Here is a 21,435-nt window from a genome sequence, read left to right on the forward strand (position 1 = left end):
CATTTTTTAATCTCATTTTGTCACTTCGCTTTCTCAGTAAGTCAGGATTTGAGAGGAAAACAGTGCAGGTGAGTGATATGCATAAAAAAATGCAATTTTTGTGCCATAATGTAACAAAAATACTTCCATAAAATCACAGATGTTTTGCTGTGCTCTGTTATGGAGGGTAGATTATGATATATATTTTTGCCTGTTTTAACTGGATGTTTTGTGGAAAGTCATGCTATAATTAATTGTTCATATGCTGGTAGAACGGTGTGTGCTCGGTTTGAAGTTCTGCTGTATTATTTGCTGTCAGTGCAGTCTGTGAAGTCTGTGAACATTAGTCTCTGCAGTCCTTCATGTGAAGTTTTGAAGCAAAAGTAATGAAATTAAGTCAAAAGTTACAAACATTTAGGCTTGTCAGCATAACCGGTAAATGGAGCAGTGTGTACAGCCTGCAACACTGCAATATTTGTTTAAAGGAAACGTTGTTTACCTGAAGTTTGTTCAACGACTTTGCTTGTTTATGTTTGCATATCTCTTTAATCGTGATAATTGCCTAATGTATTGTTTAACTCTTAAGCATAGCATAGCTGTAAACCTCCAATTTGTTACCTGCCAACATAAAGTTTTTCTTTGTTTATGGATTCCATATGCTGGTACTACAATGGAAATATGTCAAGACCGGGTTTATTTAAATAGAGAGAACACCAGGGACAGCAAGGAAGAAAAAATATTTATCCAGTTGGCAAAGACTGTTGGGATTCCATTGACTTACTTCCATACATCATTTCTTCCGCCATATCCCACTGTATTTCCCCCTTTGCAGTGATTTATTTCTCACCACCCTCAGGTAGTTGATGGAATTCTGACCACTTATTGTTGGCTGTAATATTGGCAGAGCCATAAATGGAAGAAGCATTACATTTTCTTTCCTTTTTTTATTTCTCAGTTACACAAGTCAGTGTACAGTACTGGCCAGGAATAGCATTATTGTTTCTAATATACAATGGAAGGTGAAACGTTCATGGACTGATGAGATTTTTTTGCATTTGCTATCTATAGGCTACTCATTCCCGTAGCTGATCATTGATATTACGAATTGTAGTTCTGTGATGTGAAAGAGAAATTAATATCAGAGAGTTTTGAGTTTTAGAGTTTGTAGCGTATGTATTACATTCGTGTTGAAATCGATGTATGAGCGCAGGCTGACATCAATTAACCTACAGAGATGAGCATGACCTCTTCTCTTCTCATCAGACATGAGATATCTGAAGGGGCTCAATTGTTCATTTCAGTCAGCTATAAGAGATAATGCCAAACCATATGTCAAAGTCTAGGTAACATTTACATGCGGCTTATGGTCATCTGTGGCACATTGTTGTCTTCGCATTTATATGTTTTCTTCTGATATTCTCACTCTCACTTCACCCTCATAGTGTGAAATACTTTGAACATAGTGTGAAAAACAAATTACGCTCGCACCTCCTGAAAAGTGACAGAAGCGGTTCTCGGGAGAAAAAAGTGATAATGAGTCTAATTAATCTGGTAATGAGATGCCTGTAGAGGAGTCCGGATGCTAAGACACATCGAGAGAGCGAGAGAGAGAATGTTTTCTATGATGTCCTTCTGTCAAAAGTTATGTTTTGACATGTATCGTCCTTGAAATGTGCTGGGTTGTTTTGTATTCTAGTCAGAACGCTGCTGCGAGAGAGCAGGAGAATGCTTGTTTTTGTAGAGGTCTGAGGCTAATGCTAAGTGAAATCGCTGGCTTTCCCATCCAAGAAACCTTTTTGAACCAAGGTCAATTGATAGGTCAAGTGAGTTGTTTATTTTGGTGTAATTGGTGGAATAAATGTTAAAACCCATTAAAATAATGGGCCATCACAAAATTAGTACAGTTTCAGACAGGCATCAAACATTAGTAACATGTTATTGTTGTTTGAACAGCATAGACATTTTCATTCTAAGCCATACATTATGTGGTTTTAAATCCAATCTGGTGTATAGATTGATATTTTCTAATGTCATCAGGGGTTTAGTAAAATATAAACAGATGATTCAATATATTGGTAATAGATACATTCTCTGAGAATTTATATTTCAAGGTTTGACTGAAAATGTCACATCCATAATGCTGGAATTGCTTATGTAAATGTAAACTTATGTAAAGTAATACAAAGTGCACAATAATGTCTCAAGATCTGTCCGAATGCACTCATGTAGAGACCAGCTATTACTTGCAGTACACTGTCTGTACAAAATAATCAAGATTTTAGCCCTTGATTTGAGTCGGTCTTAAAGACTAAGTTTGATAACCAAATTGAGTTTGTGTTAAAGCAGCAAATGGGATGTGAAGGAACTTGCTGCAACAAACCATCACAACTGAATCCAGAGATAAACCAGGGTCAAAAGTTTGTTGTGTAGTATAAATCAAACCTCCCGTAGAATTGTCTAATTAAGCAACGGACAGAATAGACCGTGAGGAGAAAGAAATTGAAATATCCAATATCCAAGAGACAGAATTGCCAACGTCATCCATCAGTCCAGCCACCGGTTGAGCGAGGAATAATGTTTTACCATCGAGGATGCTATCGATGCTTGCTAAAACATCTCATACCCTCATTTACCTTAAGTATTCATTTGTCCTGCTTAATGTTCTGTACTGTTTTGTTTCTGTAGCACAAAGCGGCTGCTTGATGTCGATAAGCCAATACAGTGAAGGAGATTGAGATGAGCGAAGAAGGAGGGAGTTAATACGTGACTTCAGAAAGCTTGTTAAGAGCTGGGAGGAAATGGCTTCAATTAACTCCTTTCATTAAAGTACTTGTCATATTGCAGTGGTGAGTCAGCACGGTGAAGGGTTCATCTCCTCAGGAATGTAAATTCAAAGGTGCGCTAAGTGTGGACCCGCCAAGGTCCTTCTAATAGAGGAGGTGCTCGAATTCCCCCGCTGTAACGTAGTGCTCCCGTAAGCATAGTGAGTGACGGATTGTTTTCCACCTGCTTCTACGAACTGCCAACAGGTTTAAATGAGAGAAGCAGAGCGTAAACGTGAGATTGTGGAAGTATCTCAGCAAGGGTCAGCGTGCTCCCGATGTCCTTTGCAGCTAATCAAATGAGAGGGTTAAGCTGCTTTGAGAGTTTATTAGAAATTAGACGCGGCGCCGAGGGAGAGCGTGAGATACAGAACAATAAAATAACCCGATGTGTGAAAAACGCAGCGGCCTTGGAGGATGAATGCCTTTTTGAGAGTCTCAGGATGAGGTGGAAGCTAAAGCCCGTTGCCTCCTTCCAACTCAAGCTTCGGCAAAGAAGATAACATTTGAATAATTAATCTGCGTGTCTGCAGGGCTGAGAGATGGAGAGAGACACGCACACAAATAGAGACAGAGAGGAACTGGTAGAGAGAAAATGAAAATCAGGAAAGAAGGAGAAAGGAAATAGGAAAACATCTCTGAGCATGTCGAGAATAGCAGGAGGGAAGGTCTTTCCTCTTTTTTTTCTTATCCATCTGGATCTTAATATATAATTAAAATTTTAATTGCAGACAGTTGGCTGGAATATGGAGTCATTGGAGACGCTCTGATTATTGGTGCAGTCCTGCTCCATGTGACGGATGGATTTTGATTGATTTATTACCCTTTCAGCCAGTCAACGGTGTGTTTGTGCACAATTATTGTAAGAATAATTGTTTGCTTAGAGACCTTTTTGCCAACAGATGCACTCAACAAACTGTGCCGAGAGTTCATTTTCTAAATTTACTTCATTTGATCACCTCAGTGCAAGGACTGTATGACATGTTAGGTCTGTTGTCCAAATATTAGAGTTCCTCGTTTTTAGCTTACCAATATACTGCATTGTATAGAAATATTGAGAAATACTGTTTATGTAACATGTTGTTTCTCATGTAGAGTACTTTACGCCAGTCATTTACAAAGTCCCAGTTTAGGTATGGGTGGTAGTTTAGATGACATCTTAGTACCATAAAAATTACGCTTTAAGGGATAGTTCACACAAAAAAATGAATTGAATTGAAAATCAATTGTTTACTCTTGTGCGATTCAAACACTGTGCTTTTTTCTTCTGTGGAACACAAACATTTTTTTTTAGAAATGTTTCAGTGGTTTTGTGTCCACACAATAGTCCAGTCTTGTTTGGTTAACCAGTGTTCTTCAAAATATCTTCTTTTGTGTTCTACAGAAGATAGAAAGTCATATAGGTTAAGGTTTGGAATGACGTGGCGGAGTAAATGATAGTGTGAACTATTAATTTATGATGGTATTTTATTATTATTTTAGATTTATTAGTTTTTTATTTAACCAGGAAATAAACTTTCTGAGATTAAAAAATCGTATAAATGTGACCATAAAAGTCAGGACCAGTCATAAGGGTCCAATAAATCGAATTGATACATCAAAGCTGAATAAGGGTCTGATCAGACAGAACGCGTCTTTTGCTGTGAGACGCACCTCTTTTGAATTGTTTTCAGTTGGCAGGGAGCGTTTTGCGCGCTGCATATGCGCGCCGGTCGCCTCGCGTTTCTGCCGCCTGCAGCGCCTCGCGTTTTGGGTGGAGCGCTCTGAGTGCCCGAAGTTGAAAAAAACTCAACTCTGAGCAGAAAAGCGCTTGACGTCATGTGTACTTTTTTCCATTGTTCAATCGAATGAGTGGAGTGGTGGGCCTTCCGATACGGTGACGGAACTTTACAGTTGATTGAAACGTCTGGAGACTACTATGATGAAGGAGAAACAGCTGCTGGCTGACACGGGTTAACCGAGAAAGGTCTGAGCAAACGCCCTCTGCTTGTACCTTTTTAAAGTTTCTGATAATATGACAGTTAACAGGAACTAGAGCGCTCGCGCTATAATCCTTGACTGACAGGACAGCTGTTTTGATGGTTACCTAGCAACATAAAAAAAACCACTGCGTGCTTCTCTTTTCAAAGAGTCAACCAAAAGAGCAGCGCAAGTGCGCCTTGCGTTTTCGAAAATGAAAAGAGCATTCTGTGTGATCGTACGCTAAATAAGCTTTCCGTTGATATATGGTTTGTTAGGGTAGGACACTATTTGGCCGAGGTACAACTGTTTGAAAATCTGGAATCTGAGGGTGCAAAAAATCCAAAATTGAGAAAATCACATTTAAAGTTGTCCATTAGAGGCGCTGTACCAGGCTGTTGCTAAGAAGAAACAGGTTTGTTTTAATGTTCTCTATTGGCTTATTGCTGTAACGACGTTGTGGAGGGTAGATGAACCCAAAAGCAGAAATTCTAAACTTTACACGGATACCAAACTTCAGTGGATGATTCCCAAAGAGCGGGCAGCAGCGAGTGAAGTTTGTAGGCATGTTTCCGGCCATTTTTGTTCTCTATTTTGATGCATTCACTCACAAAAATAAAGTTTTTATATATTTACGGTAGGAAATTTACAAAATATCTTCATGGAACATGATCTTTACTTAATATTCTAATGATTTTTGGCATAAAAGAAAAATCAATCATTTTGACCCATACCATGCATTGTTGGTTATTGCTACAAATATACCTGTGCTACTTATGACTGTGGTCCAAGGCTCACAAATGTCCTTGCTAAGAAGGGTAGCCACAAAATTCTCACAATATTTCATTAACATAATTCTTAATTTAACACCTTACAAATTAAAATTTTATAAGTGAACTAGTTAATTGCTGGTCTAATCTGGTCATTACCTGGTCCATCTTCAAACCGCAACAAACCAGCTACCAACTGGTGATAGCAGGTGGTCAAGCTGTTTTTGGAACATTGTGATTCGCACAAGCCAATAACCAGTTTAAACCAGACAACAGCAAGCAGAAAACGCAGCTACCAGCTTAAGCTGGATTGTCCAGGAAGCTTAGAACAGAGGCTTTGGAACAGAACTCAGTTTGTTGCTTTGCCTCGTAAAAGTGAAGTAGAGTTGTTCAGGGTAACATCTCATTGTGAACCAAGGCCCATTTTTGTTTAAACTGTATGGACTCTATAGACACTAATAGCAAAACCAGCACCATTATGTGTGAATGACCTCAGACCTGTGAGATAAGAGGTGTGAAGTCTCATGGTTAATAGTATTGTTTATTTGATTTGCTACCTATTATTACTGTAATTACAGACTTTGAGATGTAACATTGACTTTATATATATAAAAGGAGACTTTTATTTGAGTTTGCTGACCTCAACCTCAGTTTTTTTGTCTTGATGGCATTTCTGTGTGCTTTCATGTGCTCTAGAGACCTAACAGGGACAAGAGGAAATACTGAGTGTCTTAGTGCACTTGATGGATGTTAGAGAGGCCATACAACACGGACTGACGCAGACTGGTTATTTTGGTCAGAAGGGTTATCGTGTGCAGTGTTGTGTGCATATTTATGTAGAGTGCCCATAGCGGGGTGATGGAGGTTGTGGGTTGGTGCAGATAGTCATTAGCAGCAATGTTAAAACTCCACAAGCATTTAGAACCAAGCGTTGAGTTTTGAAACTGCTCACCCATCGATAACTCATCCTTCCCTTCTTCTTTGCAGGGCTTTTTATGGCCCTAAAATTCCTCTGCCTGATCAGCACAGTATTATATCACTGCTTCTCCATGCTAAATAATTTAGTCTGCGCTACTTTTCTTCTCGCTCAACCCCACACCCTTCAGTGTGTGCACCTCTTTGTCTCTCTCTCTCTCCGCCAACATGGAGGCTCATTACTCACACTGGTTTTTCTATGATAGCTGCACTTGTCTCAGCTGAGCTTATCTTTTTGTATTCTCAAGATCTGTATTTTTAATGGTTGGCCGTGTGTTCAGGAGGTCTAAGATAAAGTAGCGTTTAAAAGACAGGACTCTAAAAGGCAGACAACCGGGGTGTCACGTCAAGAACTTCCATGTGAGCCAAGAACAAATCACTCAGCACATTAGTTGAAAAGGTTGGCCAAGCAGAAATAACATTTACATTTAGTCATTTAGCAGACGCTTTTATCCAAAGCGACTTACAAGTTGGGTAAACAATGGAAGCAATTGGGTCAACATTAGGAAAACAAAAAGCATAAGTGCAATAAAACATGTCTCACAAAGCCTACTACAGTGTACAGAGCTAAGGTTTTTTTTAAATATATATATAGAGTAGAAAAGATATAGAAGTCAGAAATGATCGGTCAGGTGCTGACGGAAGAGATGTGTTTTCAGCCGATTCTTATAGATGGCCACAGAATCTGCTGATCTTTTAGCAGCGGGCAGATCATTCCACAAATGTGGAACTGATCCAGAGAAGGTTCGTGAGAGTGTTTTTTTTTTAAAAACTTTTTTGGTATGGCACCACAAGCAGTTGTTCTTTTGCAGAGCGTAAGGATCTGGCGGGTACATAAGTCTGCATTAGTGAATGAAGATAAGGGGGTGCCAAATCAGTGGTGGTCTTGTAGGCCAGGAGCGTACAAGAGTCTTGAATTTGATGCGAGCGACTATAGGGAGCCAATGTAACTTAATGAAATGACAACTTAATTGTTTGAGAGAAGGGATATTGCTGTAGATTGAAATTAGACGTGGAAGTCTTTGTTCGCTCGCCATCTCAGTGCAGCGCGGGTGGGAGGAAAGCACGGGATGTCAATTGAATATGGTCCTTCCTGTTCATTAAGAATAGAGCCGGGAGTCAACATTTGCATTTTATCAAAAGCCATTTACGGTGTATTGAAGGTATACTGTGCATTTTATCCGTTCCTTGGGAATAAACTCAAAGCATTACCGATGGAAGTGTCATGCGTGGGCATCATCGTGGGCAACAAGCCCCTGCTGGTAGAGTTTTAATTATGCGGTTTCTGGTGGAACTGTTCTTTTGTACTTAATGAACTTTTACATATTCTTAATAATTCAAATATAAATGTTTAGATAATTAAGTTATCATTGGACAGCTGACCTCCTAAAGTTTTTGACAACAGTACACACTATTCAAGCTGGTATTGTTCATGTTGACATGATCTGAACCAAACCAAACAAGCTAATGAGGTATTGCCATGGAGATAATGTCTGATGTGAAGACTTTACAAAGCAATGTCCATAGCAATATTGTGTGAGTTCAGACTTATTTTTGTTTTGTTCAGGAGCTGTACAGGATCCTTCATTCTTTGAAGGGGGGTTCCTTTATTTTTTATTAAAGACAGGGGTAAGAAAAGGGAATGGGATGTGACGCAAACCTGGGTCGCCATGTGCACTCTTATTAGTCTATCAAGGGCACCGTACAAATACAGAAGTTAAACCAAACCTTTGTACAAAACAAGGTCAAAGGGAGGTCCTTTCCAATTCAGGTATATGCCTTCAAAACCCTAATAACAGATGTCTCCAGCAGATGGCTTTGACTTCAGCGAAGGCTGTATACATACTCTTAAATCAGATATATTACAGTAATCCAGTCTCAAGCGCTAAACCACTCATCGACCCTATTACAGGCCATGATAGACTCGCGCTACCCGCCCGTCATGGCAGCAGTGCAGAAATAGCTCAGGCTATGGCCGAGAGGCATTTTAGTGGAAAGTGTGTGGGTAGGTGGAATGGAGGAGCTTGTGTTTATGAAGTTTGGGAATGATGGCAGGAGAGGATAATTGGGCGGCTTTTACACTGGACATTAGCCGCTCAGAAGTGCTTCGGCGGGTACGTAACTGCTGCAGCCCAGGACGACTGCTAAAGTCCTTGAAGACATGAGAGTTACAGCAGTGATTGTGTCAGACGCAGCGCTATTAACACCATCAATCCAGTTCAGCTCACCTCATATCTCTCACCGCAGGCTTACAAGTGGACTTTGTGAATGAGGAGCTCTGTTTTTCTAAAGCTTTTTTATTGGAAACACTTAGCACTAGAGATGGGAATTGTAAGTTGTGTAAATTGACTTAAATGAACCAGTTTCTTCTTCATATTGGTCTTAAGGTAATTTTTCAGATTTGTCTTAAATATTTCTGTTTTCTTATTGGTTTCATAAATGGAAAAAAATGATTTATATAGGGCTGTCAAATCGACTTATCGTAATTTCTGTCATGACAACTCTCGGAGGCTTTAGCATAGTAGTGTACATGACATTTAAATGTATTTGGTCTTGGCGGAATAGATCTGCTACGCTGCTGCGGCGGAGCAAGTATGGAGACTTGCTACTGGCAATACATCCACAACATGCTGCTGTGTGCATATAAGGAATGCTGCTGCTGAACATACAGTATATGAATAAAAACCCTGCATAGCTTGCGTGATCACCTTGTAGCAGATCTATACCTGTGGAGCTGGGGAAGGAGGAGGGTTTCTGAAACGTGCTGCACTGCTACAGCAATCACTAGCCAAGTTTTAAACATAGAGCAGCAAGCTCATTGGCTGCTGATACGGAAGGAACCAATCAGCTGTGCCCTGTAGTAAAGTTATTATGTCAGATTGGTTTAGACTTTAGGACTGCGCCATCTAGAGGTTCATGCCAGAACTTTCTCTGTCATTAATTGATTCCAAAATAAATGTTTGTTTGTGTTAGGTGTGTATATTTCTGTTTATATAAATACACAAACATATATGTTTTAGAAATATGTTAGGGCTGCACGATAATTTATCGCGATACCACTAAATCCTATTGAAATCAAGCTGGCTGCGATATGCAATGTGTCGATTTTTTTAATGCGTAGCTTGTCCGTGAAGCACGGCTCTGGGATCAGTAGGAAATGCTGCTCGATCTAAAAGCAGTGCGAGTTTGAGTCGCTTATAATGTGCATTTGAAAAAGCAACACCCGTCAAACATGATCATTATAAATATACTTTATTATCATAAAAATACCTGATGAGGCTTGAGTAACAGTGATAAAAAGATGTCCATAGGCATTTCCTAGATTCTAGGTGTTATGGTCTTCTTCTGCAGTGCGTGTTTGGAGTTTCCGCACGAGAGCGCCCTCTGGCTTTCGGATGCAGCAGCATTTTTCCGTACTTAACTCGAAAGCTGTGCATAAAGCACGTGATATTTATCGTCGGTTTATCGCGACAGCCTTACATAATATAAATGATATTTAAATATAAATTTGTATATGTTTTTTGTAAATATTTTAATGTTAAAATATTATATATATGTATGATACATATAAATATACACAACACACACACACAAGTTTATTGCATAAACACAAACATTTATTTTAGAATCAATTAATATCGATTAATTGCGATTAACCGATTTGACAGCACTGCCAACATTTACTGCCAACAGCCAAAGCACTTTCTTGAATTAGGTAGATTCACTATCCTATTGCAGAATAAAAAGTTGCGTCGTAGATACTGTACGTATTTATTATTTGTGTATGTGTGTGAAGGGTTGCACAGAATTGGTTTCAGCTATTTTCGACTTGATTTCATTTTTTTTAATGTAACCTGATTAGAACGAAGTACCAGCTCTCTATTCTTAACCCTATTCAGCACAGTGCACCAAGGAACCCAATTATTGGTGAATATCCCCCTTATACTTTTAGATGAGCTTGCAGATATCTAACCCAATCCCCCACCCCCAATGTAACAAGCTGTCAATTCATACACTTCAGATCCCAGTTACCCCAGAATGTCACGGCTTTGATAGATGCATGCACACATAACATATTCCTTGCTCACCCTTGCTCTTTCTCTATAATTTATCCCCTAATGTTTTCTCTCTGCTTGCCTGTCAGAATCCTGCCACCGCATCCTTCCCCTCTCTCCAGGGTGTCCTTCTTCCTGCTGGAATATGACTGCCTCAGCGATTCTCACCTTCACCGTTTGAATGAGATTAGGGAGGACCGGCCTGCTTTTGTTTGATGCTAATAATATGTTATTTAAAGAAAGGGAGCAGGTGACCTTTGTTCAATTTGCAACAGTGTACAACAACTGATATTGATAACTTGTGCAGTCGTGTTCCAATTGAAAGCTTTCCCCATGAGTCGGCCACATAGTGTTGCATGTGAGTGACAAAAAAGTCACACCCAATAGTACGCCAACTGTTGTGAACGTGAGAAATAGAGGACGTTTTTAGAAGTATTTTTGTAATCTCTCACTGCAATTCACGTTGGCTTTCTTGCCTTCTTGGAACACGCTGTGCTCATATCAGCTTCCATTGGAACAAAGCCATGTATGAAATCCACATAGTGCCAGGCATGCTAATGCAGGCAGTTCAGTGTCAACCCCAGTAATAGTTGGGTGTCTGAGAACTCTGGTGTGGGACAAAGAGCACTGGTCTCTGATGTGCGGTGACGGTGGTTGAACGCCGAGGTTCATTATTCATGGACTGACACTCCATTTAATCACATTTTATTATGAAGCAGTGCTGGACTCCGTAAATCAACCTGAGGTACTGAAAGGTGGAGGAAGGCGGGCAGGGGAGGGTTTACGGATGGCTTTAATCAGGAGAATTTCTCTGGTCACACTTGCCTTATAACACACACGTTTTCAGCACACACTCACGTGTATTGTGCAGGGGAGAGTGAGAGTTTTATACATTCGCTAATATGCATGGTATACATTTTTAGACTTAAAATTCGGCTTACCTGTCTCACCTCAATTGCCTCCTGCACACAGATACATGCACAGCGATGTAACTCGCTTGCATACAAACAAACAAACAGACTTATATTATCAGCAGACAGCATGCAAATCCAAACTGTACGCACACGAGCAGACAAACATCCAAGCGCACACATGCAATCTGTCTTTCCTCCTCTTTCAATGAACCCTGCAAACCACCATCTGTTCTGCTTCTCCAGTTTTGGTATTTTTCCTTTCCCACTTCTTTCTCCAATATCCCTAGTCCCTTCCCGAAGGAGCGCCTGGGATAATTGGAGTGGGAAGTGCTCCTTTTTCTAATGGAGAGTCTGGACTGGATGCTGCAGTACTCATCCATGTGGAAAGGACTTCTAATAGAGCCTGACTGTAGCCTCAGCACACCCCGCAGCCTTCCGACCAGACCAACCTTGTTGAGACTGTCTTTAGTTCATTGGTTGTGATACCACACAAATGCAGCTTTCTTACCTTTTTTAGCCCAGAGATGATCTAAACCTGATGGTACTGTATTTGTTCAGGAATGTGATAAAATTCTGGTTTTGTCATTCCAGATGGAAGTCTAAGTTGCTGTTTGTAGAAAATTGTTCGCTCTGTTAGAGGTGTCACAATATACTGATATTGAAAATAATTGTGATATTAAAAACCATATTTTGCACATACGAATCTATTGTAAATAATTCACCCCCTGTTTAAGTTTAACATTAAAGGGATAGTTCACTCAAAAATGAAAATTCTTTCATCACTTACTCACCTTCTTGTCATTTCAAACCTGTATGACTTTCTGCAGAACACAAAAGAAGATATTTGAAAGAATGTTGGTAACCGAACAACAGCGGTACCCACTAACTTCTATTTTATTGACACAAAACCGATGCAAGTCAATGGGTACCGCCATTGTTCGGTCACCAACATTCTTCAAAATATCTTGTGTTCTGCAGAAAAAAGAAACTCACAGAGGTTTGAATTGATAAGAGAGTGAGTAAACGATGACAGAATTTTCATTTTTGGGTGAACTGTCCCTTTAAGAGTTACAGTCACACTCTTATGTGACTCATTGGCAATGAAAGATGAATTTTACTGAGCCTTTTTTAAAATCTAAACAAGATATTGTGACAATATCCTTATTGTGAATCGTTTTGGCCATAATCATGCGATCGTGACAGCCCTATGCTTTATAATAGATCTTAAATTTCATTCATGTGTTTAAGGTTAAGATCAATAATGCCAAATGTCCTCTTGTCTCTGTATCTGTTCTATATGACAATTGCACCATGAAAACGGTCAGTGTTGTACTGAAGAAGGTGCCATTAAATTTAGCTATGACGTGAAAGTTAAAAAATGTTTGCCTGAATTATTCCTTTAACGCATTCACTTTAATTTGCATTAAAAGCATTGCAGGTCGAACAACATCTGGTAGTTATTGCAGTAACATCAACAGAGAACATGCATGAAACAAATATGAAACATGTCATTTTTCTTTGAAAAACACACATATATCTTGGTTTTGTGTGGTCACTTGGTGTGGGACGGTGTGATATTTGAACAATGTGAGTCTGTTCAGAGACAGTATGAAGATAGCACTTTGCCTTTTAAACAATGTCTGTTTGGATATGAATTTGACAGCGTTTTTTGTAATACCAGTTCATCCCCTCTGAGTCATCCACCCCCTGCCTATATTTCAGCTCAATTGGTTTGTTATCTCTAACAAAGACATGGAAAATGACCCAGATCCCTGGCAGTGGCTGGTCTGTGTGTTCGGGCTGCGCTGATGGTGATTAGATGACAGTTTTGGGATTTGACTTAGAAGTCAAAAGTGATGTGAGCCCTGGAACATGAGCGCTCAGAGCAATGCCTGTAGCTAAAGCTGCATCACACGGTTTAACATTCTGCTCTGCTGACACCCTGGAGGACTATATGGGTCATACTGGGGATGTGGGAAAACGCCAGCACACGAGCACGCTTGTCAAACACACCTGGCAGCTGGAGGCTCCTTTTTGCTTTGATCAACTCAATAAAAAATGCCATCAGGGTACATATACACAAAAGGAATAGTAAAGATTTTATCAAAAGGCATAAAATCCTCTTTTGTCTTACATCTATTTATATTTTTCTAGATTTGTCGTTTACATGTACACTCTAATGCTGGGTTCACACCAAGCGCGAATTAAGCGATTTGCGCGAGTAAATTACATACAAAGTCAATGCAAAGATGCAAATAGACGCGAAGAGGGGCGCGTCAATCTCATCTTCCGCGCACGTTTAAAAGTGTTTGTCAGCTCGCATGACTCATGCGAAAATAATGTGGTGTGAACCCAGCATAAATCTGTTGTGTTTATGATGTAGATGTGTGTTGATATAGACGACAGCCTATATTTTTTCTGTTCTATTCTTTTCTGTAGAATACTTGCATATACACTGTTATTTGTTACGGACCACACAAGTACAGTAGACCTTTTTTCTTTTAATTCTTAATGGCAATAAATATATCAGGGTTGCCAAGTCCACGGTTTTATCGTGGATGCCAAGTCCACAGTTTTATCATCGAATTGGGTTACTTTTAAACAGCTGTTAAATATGTATTTGGTATAGTTATTTTTTTAAGTTTATGTATTAGGGAGGGGTTCTTTGGCATAGTTTTTTTGGTAGTTTTGACTGGCCAGTGGGATAGTTTCATCACACGGATTTGGCAACCCTGAAATATTTTGTAAACGTAATGCAGGCATTTACAGCCCTATAGACCCTTTAACATCTTGTCAGTAATGGTATTCTTACAATTTCTCTTTTTAAAGATTTATTTTTGCATTTAGTTTGATAGTACAGTGAGAGAGAAAACAGGAAGCGAAGTGGGAGCAAGACGGGGGTGGGATCGGGAAAAGACCACAAGTCGGGATTCAAACTCGGGTCGCCCGAAGCGTAAACGAGTCCATCACGAGGTGCCCACAAGGCTATTGACTCCAACATTCTTGCAATTTTCAAGTATTTTATATATTTTTTGGTCCATTTCCATGTAAGCTGGAGTTTCATAAAAAATGTTGTTAGGTCAAGTGTTTCTTCATATCGTCGCTGTCCTTCTGAAACCACAGATGTCAAAATTCACTGTTTTTCAGGAATTGGAAAAAGACACTGTACTTTTTAAATGACTGAATACTGTTAAAACACTTTTAAATACATTTTATTGGTTAGATATTTGCAAAACTCAGTGACAAACATAAAGAGGGACTAATAATAATGATTTATGGCAAAAAATAAAAATCTTGAAAAATTGAGATACAAGGTTTCAGAAGGACAGCAGCGATATGTTGTTTACATATAAATGCGAGTTTGAGTGATATTTCTGTGCATACTGCTGAAAGCTGTGTTTATAGTCTCACTGTGACCATCTGTACCCTCTGACCTGTGAAATGTGCTCTTTTAGTTCCTTTATTGATTGTGATTTTGATGGGTCCGTAAAGGGTTTATTAGCTACCCTTCTGATGATTGGAACATGAGCCATGAGCACTCAAGTGGCCGATATTGTGCAGAATTTTAACAGCCGTCACCTGCAATGTCCTAGTTAGCTTTTATGCCACAATAAACAGTTTTAACAGCATTTTATTTTCAGTTAAAGCTTGAAATCGAGACAGTCTATTTAGCGCTCAAACGTCTGCAGCTGGCAAGCTGCAGCATTCACTTGATATAACCATACTAGTGGTTAACACAAGCCTTGTTTATTTTCTGCATTTTAGGTTGACGGGGTTTCAGCTTCCTGCTCCTATAGTCAGCACAGGGCCGAGAATCACACTGTGGCTGCTGTCAGACTACGCCGTAAGCGGCCAGGGCTTTAAAGCAGTGTATGAAGGTAAGCATCATGTCTTAATATTGTTTCTATTTCTCATTCCTTCACTTCCAGGAACATGTTCAATCCCTCATTCTTTGACCAAACCCCATGATTTCGTGAAGTGGACGCTAACACTCTCATTTGTGGCGGAGTTGACTTTTATCTCATTTTATAGGCTCATTGTTTTAATATGCATGGGCAGTTTAAAATCGAGAGTTTTTTTTCTTGCTGGCTTCTCATCATATTTCTTTTGAAGGGAGAGCTTTATGACCCAGAAAGCAGCGATATTAAGGGAAATAAATCTACACTAATTATATTCATTATCCAATTTTGATTATAGACCGATGTCAGGTGAATCAAAGTATTTGGTTATGTAAGTTCAGGTCGACATAAAGCAAATGGACAGTAATGCCTGAATCTGATGGAGATCATGTGTTTGCTCTGTATGCGTATTTGAATTTCAATTTCTGTAAGGGATTTTTTCCACATTGAGTGTTTATTTCTATTTATTAGACGCTTATTCTGGTGCCGGCGGTGGCCAGTTGAACTACAGTAGTATATTCGTGGGTGCCGCACTAAGTGCTAAAACAGCTTTCAGTTTTACAGATAGATGCCTGGTTTCGCTTCAGGACCCAGCCTAATTCAGTCCGGCGCTGTAATTATGTGTCACCGCTTGTCACATGACCCTCTTCTGTGCCGCAGACGCTGTACAGGAGCAGAATTAAAGAGTGATGTATTTAGCTCATGCCTCTGGCCTGACTTTCAGTAAAGGCAGCAGAATAATGAGAAGCCCAAAGCTCTCATCAATAGCCCACGGCTAGAAACTCGACTGTTTTAGTGATTTCCGTTGTGACTGTCCTTCACAGCCAAGCTCATGAAGTACATCAGCACATCCAATCAGCATTTTCATTGCATTTCAACTGACTTTAATAGAATTATATAGAGTTAACCTGCGAACCTGTATAAATGAATCTATTCCGTTTAAGAAAAACTTAATTTTACACAATTGTACTGTTATTTTTTACAGATATTTCATGTATAAAAAGTATGTATTTTGTAATATTTTCAAATCAAAAAATGTCAAATTACCGAAAAAGACTGTGAATTTACAAGAAAACAGGAAAAACTGTCATTCTACGGTATGTTTCAGGTGCACCATGCAGCTTCTGGAAAATGTAAATGTTTTTACGGATTTTTTTACAGTGTTGAATATTTCTTGACTTAGTGGTTAGCACATGCTTTGACACATTTTATTGTGAAAGTGAAGAGACTAAGAAAGAGAGGAGAGATATAGAAATAGAGATATAGACCCAAAATTGCCTTTGGTAAAAAATGTATTTTTGGTCAGTCAATTTCCATGCTCGTTTCTATGGTAACACGTTTTCTTGAAATTAGATTTTCTCAAATGATCTCAATATGTCTGTTTCCACCATCATTTATGTGAGATTGCCTCCATGTGCACAAAACTATGTAGTTATTGCTCTCTGAACGGGGCGGAGCTAAGGTAAGGATAATAGTTATAATGAAAGGTCCGTATCTGTGTTCTTCCTTTTTATATCCTCGAAGAAAAGAAAGCCCCCCGGCGTGATGGTGAAACATTAGGGGCATTATGAGCAGTGCTATCAATTAACGCTCTCAATCAGCCCGAATGCAACTGCCACTCTCTGTTAGAAGAGCCAGCAGTTTCACGCGTCCCCCGTGCTGCCTTCTCCTCCAGCTCCGGCGAGAACCCATCTTGAACTAAAGGAAGAGCAATCTAGCGCTGTAATGAAAGTCTGTATGACAGAGAGAAACAATCTCCCTCGCGGCTGGCTGAATAGATGACACCAAATGAGTGAAAACCAGAATGGCCACTTGCGGTTTATTTAATATATGGGCTAGAAATTATTATTTGAGGATATAAGTTGTTTTTATTAATGGTCATTAAATTGCAATGAATTCTGGAAGATTTATAAAAGAGATTCTAGGATCTGTCGTCCAATGGATAGTAGAAAGTGTCTTGAGTTCATTGCAATTTCATGATCATTAACATTGATGCACTAGACGCAGCATGTTTAATGTAAAAACTAATATCAATATGATGAAAAAAGCACTTCACGGAGATGAATTAAACTCTGTGTAATACGGTTTTTGCTGCTAAAAGTTTAAATCATAGACGCTATTGAAATATCTCTTAAAACTCTCATACTCAAAAGTCACAAGACAAGAAAAATCGTTTTCTGTTAAAAGCGTGTTGAAATCAGTTCCTAATTTAATATCGGCAGTGTTATCACCTCCGAAACTTCAATCAGATCCTTACTATTAAAAACACATGAAACTGTGCAAGTATCTCATCTCAGCATGGGTCTGATTGCTTCTCATTTGTACTTTTATGTTTTTATGCATTTTTAATATTAAGATTTATATGGCTCACAGAAGTAATCGACTTCCAAGAATAGAAACGGTCTGTTTTAATACGATTAACTGGAACAATATATAAATGAACAAAGGAAAAATAATGTTGCGATAAGGTGCAGACATGAAAGATTAGCTGGAAGTGTTCCACCGATTTTAAAAAAGCCTAACTGCCACTCTTACTCTCTGATGTTTGCAAGTTTTGTTCTTTTACTTATGAGTCTGTCACAAACCAGTGATTTAAGCAACCTTTAAACGATTACAAGGGTTTGCGTGAGATTTTTACATTAAACGGCTGAACTTTCAATCAGCTTTATTCAGCAGGGAATATTATTGCAGCTTATAGCTGCAGAACATTACGTTTGCAAAGGTAAGCAGCGTTTTGTGTTGAGAGAGGCGTTTTGGGAAGGCAAGGGGTACGTTCTACCATAGGTCACTTCAGCTCTTGGGTCACAGCCAAACAACTCGACGTAATTTAATGTTTTGCATGACGCACCGCTAATTAATAGCATTATTGTGAAAGTCACTGTGAATGGAGCACTTAACTAAAACGCGTCACCGTGATAAATGTACTCACTGGTGTGGAGCCAGTGAAAGAACAGAGCTGCGCTTTAAATCCTGCGAACACGCACAAACACATTTCACGGTGATATACGCTCAACACCTGCGCACGTGTGCATGGGCACTAAACATGCCGCCGGTCGCTTTATTTCTTATGGAGCTCTGAATCTGATCATAACTCAAGCTGGATTTCTCCTCACCTCCTTGACAGGGCGGAGATCATGTCCAGCAGGAGTTTAACAGGGGCTTTCACGAAAGAGCCGTTTCAGCAGTCTTCACGTACATACACACACATGCGGACTTGTTAAAGAGACCCCCTGCTTTTCTAATCGATATTTTCGCTGAATCAGAGAGAGAGAGTGCGGCCGTGACCTCTGGGAGAGAACGCCGTTGCTTGTTGTCCTCTAAAAGCACACGTGTCGCACTGCCGTAACACTCTTAAGTGGATTGCCGAGACCCGTGAGATTAAAGTGTGCTGGGGATTGATAGGATTGCAAGATCCTTATATCAAGTAAGAAATGTTTTCGTTCTGTGCTCAAAACCTTTGGTATAGAGCAGACTTGAAAATGTGAACCCAGGGTTGAATCCAGCTTAATCCAGGTTTTTCTTGTTTCACACTTTCATACTTTATCTTGAATTAATACAAATCCTGATTATTCAGGTTTCGTGAGTCCACACTACATTTTTAAGCCTTGGGTTAACATTGCTATTTGCATATTAATGAGGTCAACAACATTATCAAATAGAGCTCTATATTTTCAAAATTAAAATATGTAAAATGAAGATAAACAGGATTAAGTAGAGTGTAAAAAGTCTTGAACTGCTTTGGCACGTTGAGCCGTGATGCTCAAGTGGGCCATGAGAGTTCAAGTCTGGCCTGTGCTTTTCCTCAATCTAGTTCAAGTTTATTTCTAAAGCACTCAATCAAACAACAATGTTGACCATTTTGCAACCAGTTTTAGAGACAGCGCAAGCATTTTTTACAAGTACTCGCACATGTGCGACCTGCAAGTGTGGAATTTCTTCTAGTTGTTATTTCATGTGGAAAGACGAGCCCGCCACCAGTGCTGGCTGTGTGTGATAGTCAAATGCGCGCCAGTGTGCGGGTCACTCACGTGTCACTTATGTTTCCCACGGACGCGCGCACAATCCAGGTCGTCATTGACAAGTTTACACACACACAACGTGAGTGCATTACGACGAGTCGCTGTTTGCTGTTGCGGATTTCTTGAGCCCGAGGACGAACGATTTGATATATGGGAGTTTAAAACGAAACTAACCGCGGAGGAAACGTCATTTATCTGTGGATTACTTGAGATAGCGCTGGATCATTTCAAATGCATTCACAGCAAGAACGAACGACAGGCGAATGCTCTTGTTATGTTTTATTTGAAATTATATTTACGTGTTGTGAACATGAGGAAAAGTGTCCTTAATACACAATAAAATCATCGTAAGAACATAACATGTTTTGTTTTAATGTGTAACACTGTAAACAATTAAATATATACTTTTTGAGAAGCACAATTTCTGTTGGTTCAAATGAATTCAGATTACAGTCTCTCTATTTAGCACCAATCAATATTGAAGCTTCTCTGTAGGCTCTGCCTCTTTTTAAATAAGCAGAACCAAATCTGCGGTCATCAAGTAACTTATTTGTCAGTATCAGTAATGCATTTTGAAAATTTTGAATAATTGCATTGCAGGCTGATTTAAGGTGTGCCCCTAAATTTTTTGCTTGCGCTCCTAAAATTTTCAGTCAGGGGCGACAGTGCTCCTAGTAAAAAAAGGTAGTCTGGATCCCTGTAGTACAAACAATAAAAAAACAGTACAAATATATCGAAACTAAGGACGAAAAGATGCATTTGACAATAAAAACCCTTCTTCCCATAATTTCCTTACTCTTCGTCCTCATTAACAAGTGGCAAAAATACTATAAAAAATGTTCCTTGTTGTTTTTAGACATTTACCTACCCTGCAGTTTTTGCTATGGATAAGCCACAGCACAGGTGAGTGAGCATGTGATGAGTTGTGATGCAGATACATCCTGATGTCACTGTCGGTGCTTACACGGCATGTTTTTTCCCGTGCTTTCGTACCCTATGATGAGCACGTTTTATCCCAATTTAACTCAAACAAACTGGTTTGAAAACAGATCTGCGAGCATGCAGGGACTGCGTCACGCTGTTGTCGTGGAGCCAGTCATTACAACCTTTACCCCAGTAATCTACGAGCAGATGTCATTTTTGAGATGCCAGTGAAGCGTACACGCCGGTACGCAGGCCGATTCGCCACCCATCCCTCCTTTTCCATCATCCGCTTAGCTGATTCATGTCCTCGCGGTTCTGTTTGTTTTTGTTTATTCGCATTTAAATGCTTTGTTCTGCACGGCTGACAGCAGGATAACCACCAACAAATGGATTCACGCTTGGTTAATTTGAAATATTCCATATAATAAAACAAAACGTGACGCGCCCTTCAAAATAACATGGGACTTGTGATGGATTTTAGTGTTGTTGAACAAATGCATCATGTGTCTCGCGAGGTTCACAGTGGCAGTTTTGAGAGCACGGCTTCGTTGCTGTTATTGGCGCGTGTTAGTGATATGTATCCCCAGAGGTTCTTATAGAAACATGCTTTCCTGTTTCAGCTAAACCCAGGGTGATTGACAGGAAACATCAATTTGCTGATGTAACAAATTTAAAGGGACATTGATCTCATTTTGGAGGTAGAAGTGACAGCTGTGCACTGTCAAAAATGAATTCTGTTGAGTTTACGGTGAAACAGCTTGCCAAATAATTTACAAAAAAAAAAATTGGCAGTTTTTTGTGCCTCCTGTGTAATTTAGTTTTCATAAGAGGATGTATCAAGTGTAAGCATATATTTGACACAAAGTATATATCTCTAGGCCAAAAAAAATTCTCCAAGCCCCCATTTTTGGAGCAGATGTACTCGTGTCATTTAGTTCATTTTCACTGCGATTAAAATAACCAAAGTTTCGCAGTCTCAGAATTTAAAACATTTCAAAACATGTCGATTGTGCTAACTTATTTTGCCCGTTTCTTTCCATCTGTTATTTTAATCGTCCTTCGTTCTTGCCTTCCCTCTTGTGAGAATGTGATGGGAGTATTACGCGTTCACTTCATGAC

General features: G+C 39.4%; 1 protein-coding gene across 1 annotated transcript in view; it reads left to right on the top strand.

Annotated features, from left to right (window-relative positions):
- csmd2 (CUB and Sushi multiple domains 2) overlaps nucleotides 1–21,435 on the top strand; it is a 284,836-nt gene that overhangs the window by 25,359 nt on the left and 238,042 nt on the right. The window contains exon 3 of the mRNA XM_057354048.1: nucleotides 15,240–15,352. Within this exon, the coding sequence (XP_057210031.1) occupies nucleotides 15,240–15,352 (113 nt within the window). The remainder of the gene's footprint in view (nucleotides 1–15,239; nucleotides 15,353–21,435) is intronic.

This window comes from Triplophysa rosa, linkage group LG16, assembly GCF_024868665.1.
Source record: "Triplophysa rosa linkage group LG16, Trosa_1v2, whole genome shotgun sequence".
Classification (NCBI taxonomy): Eukaryota; Metazoa; Chordata; class Actinopteri; order Cypriniformes; family Nemacheilidae; genus Triplophysa; species Triplophysa rosa.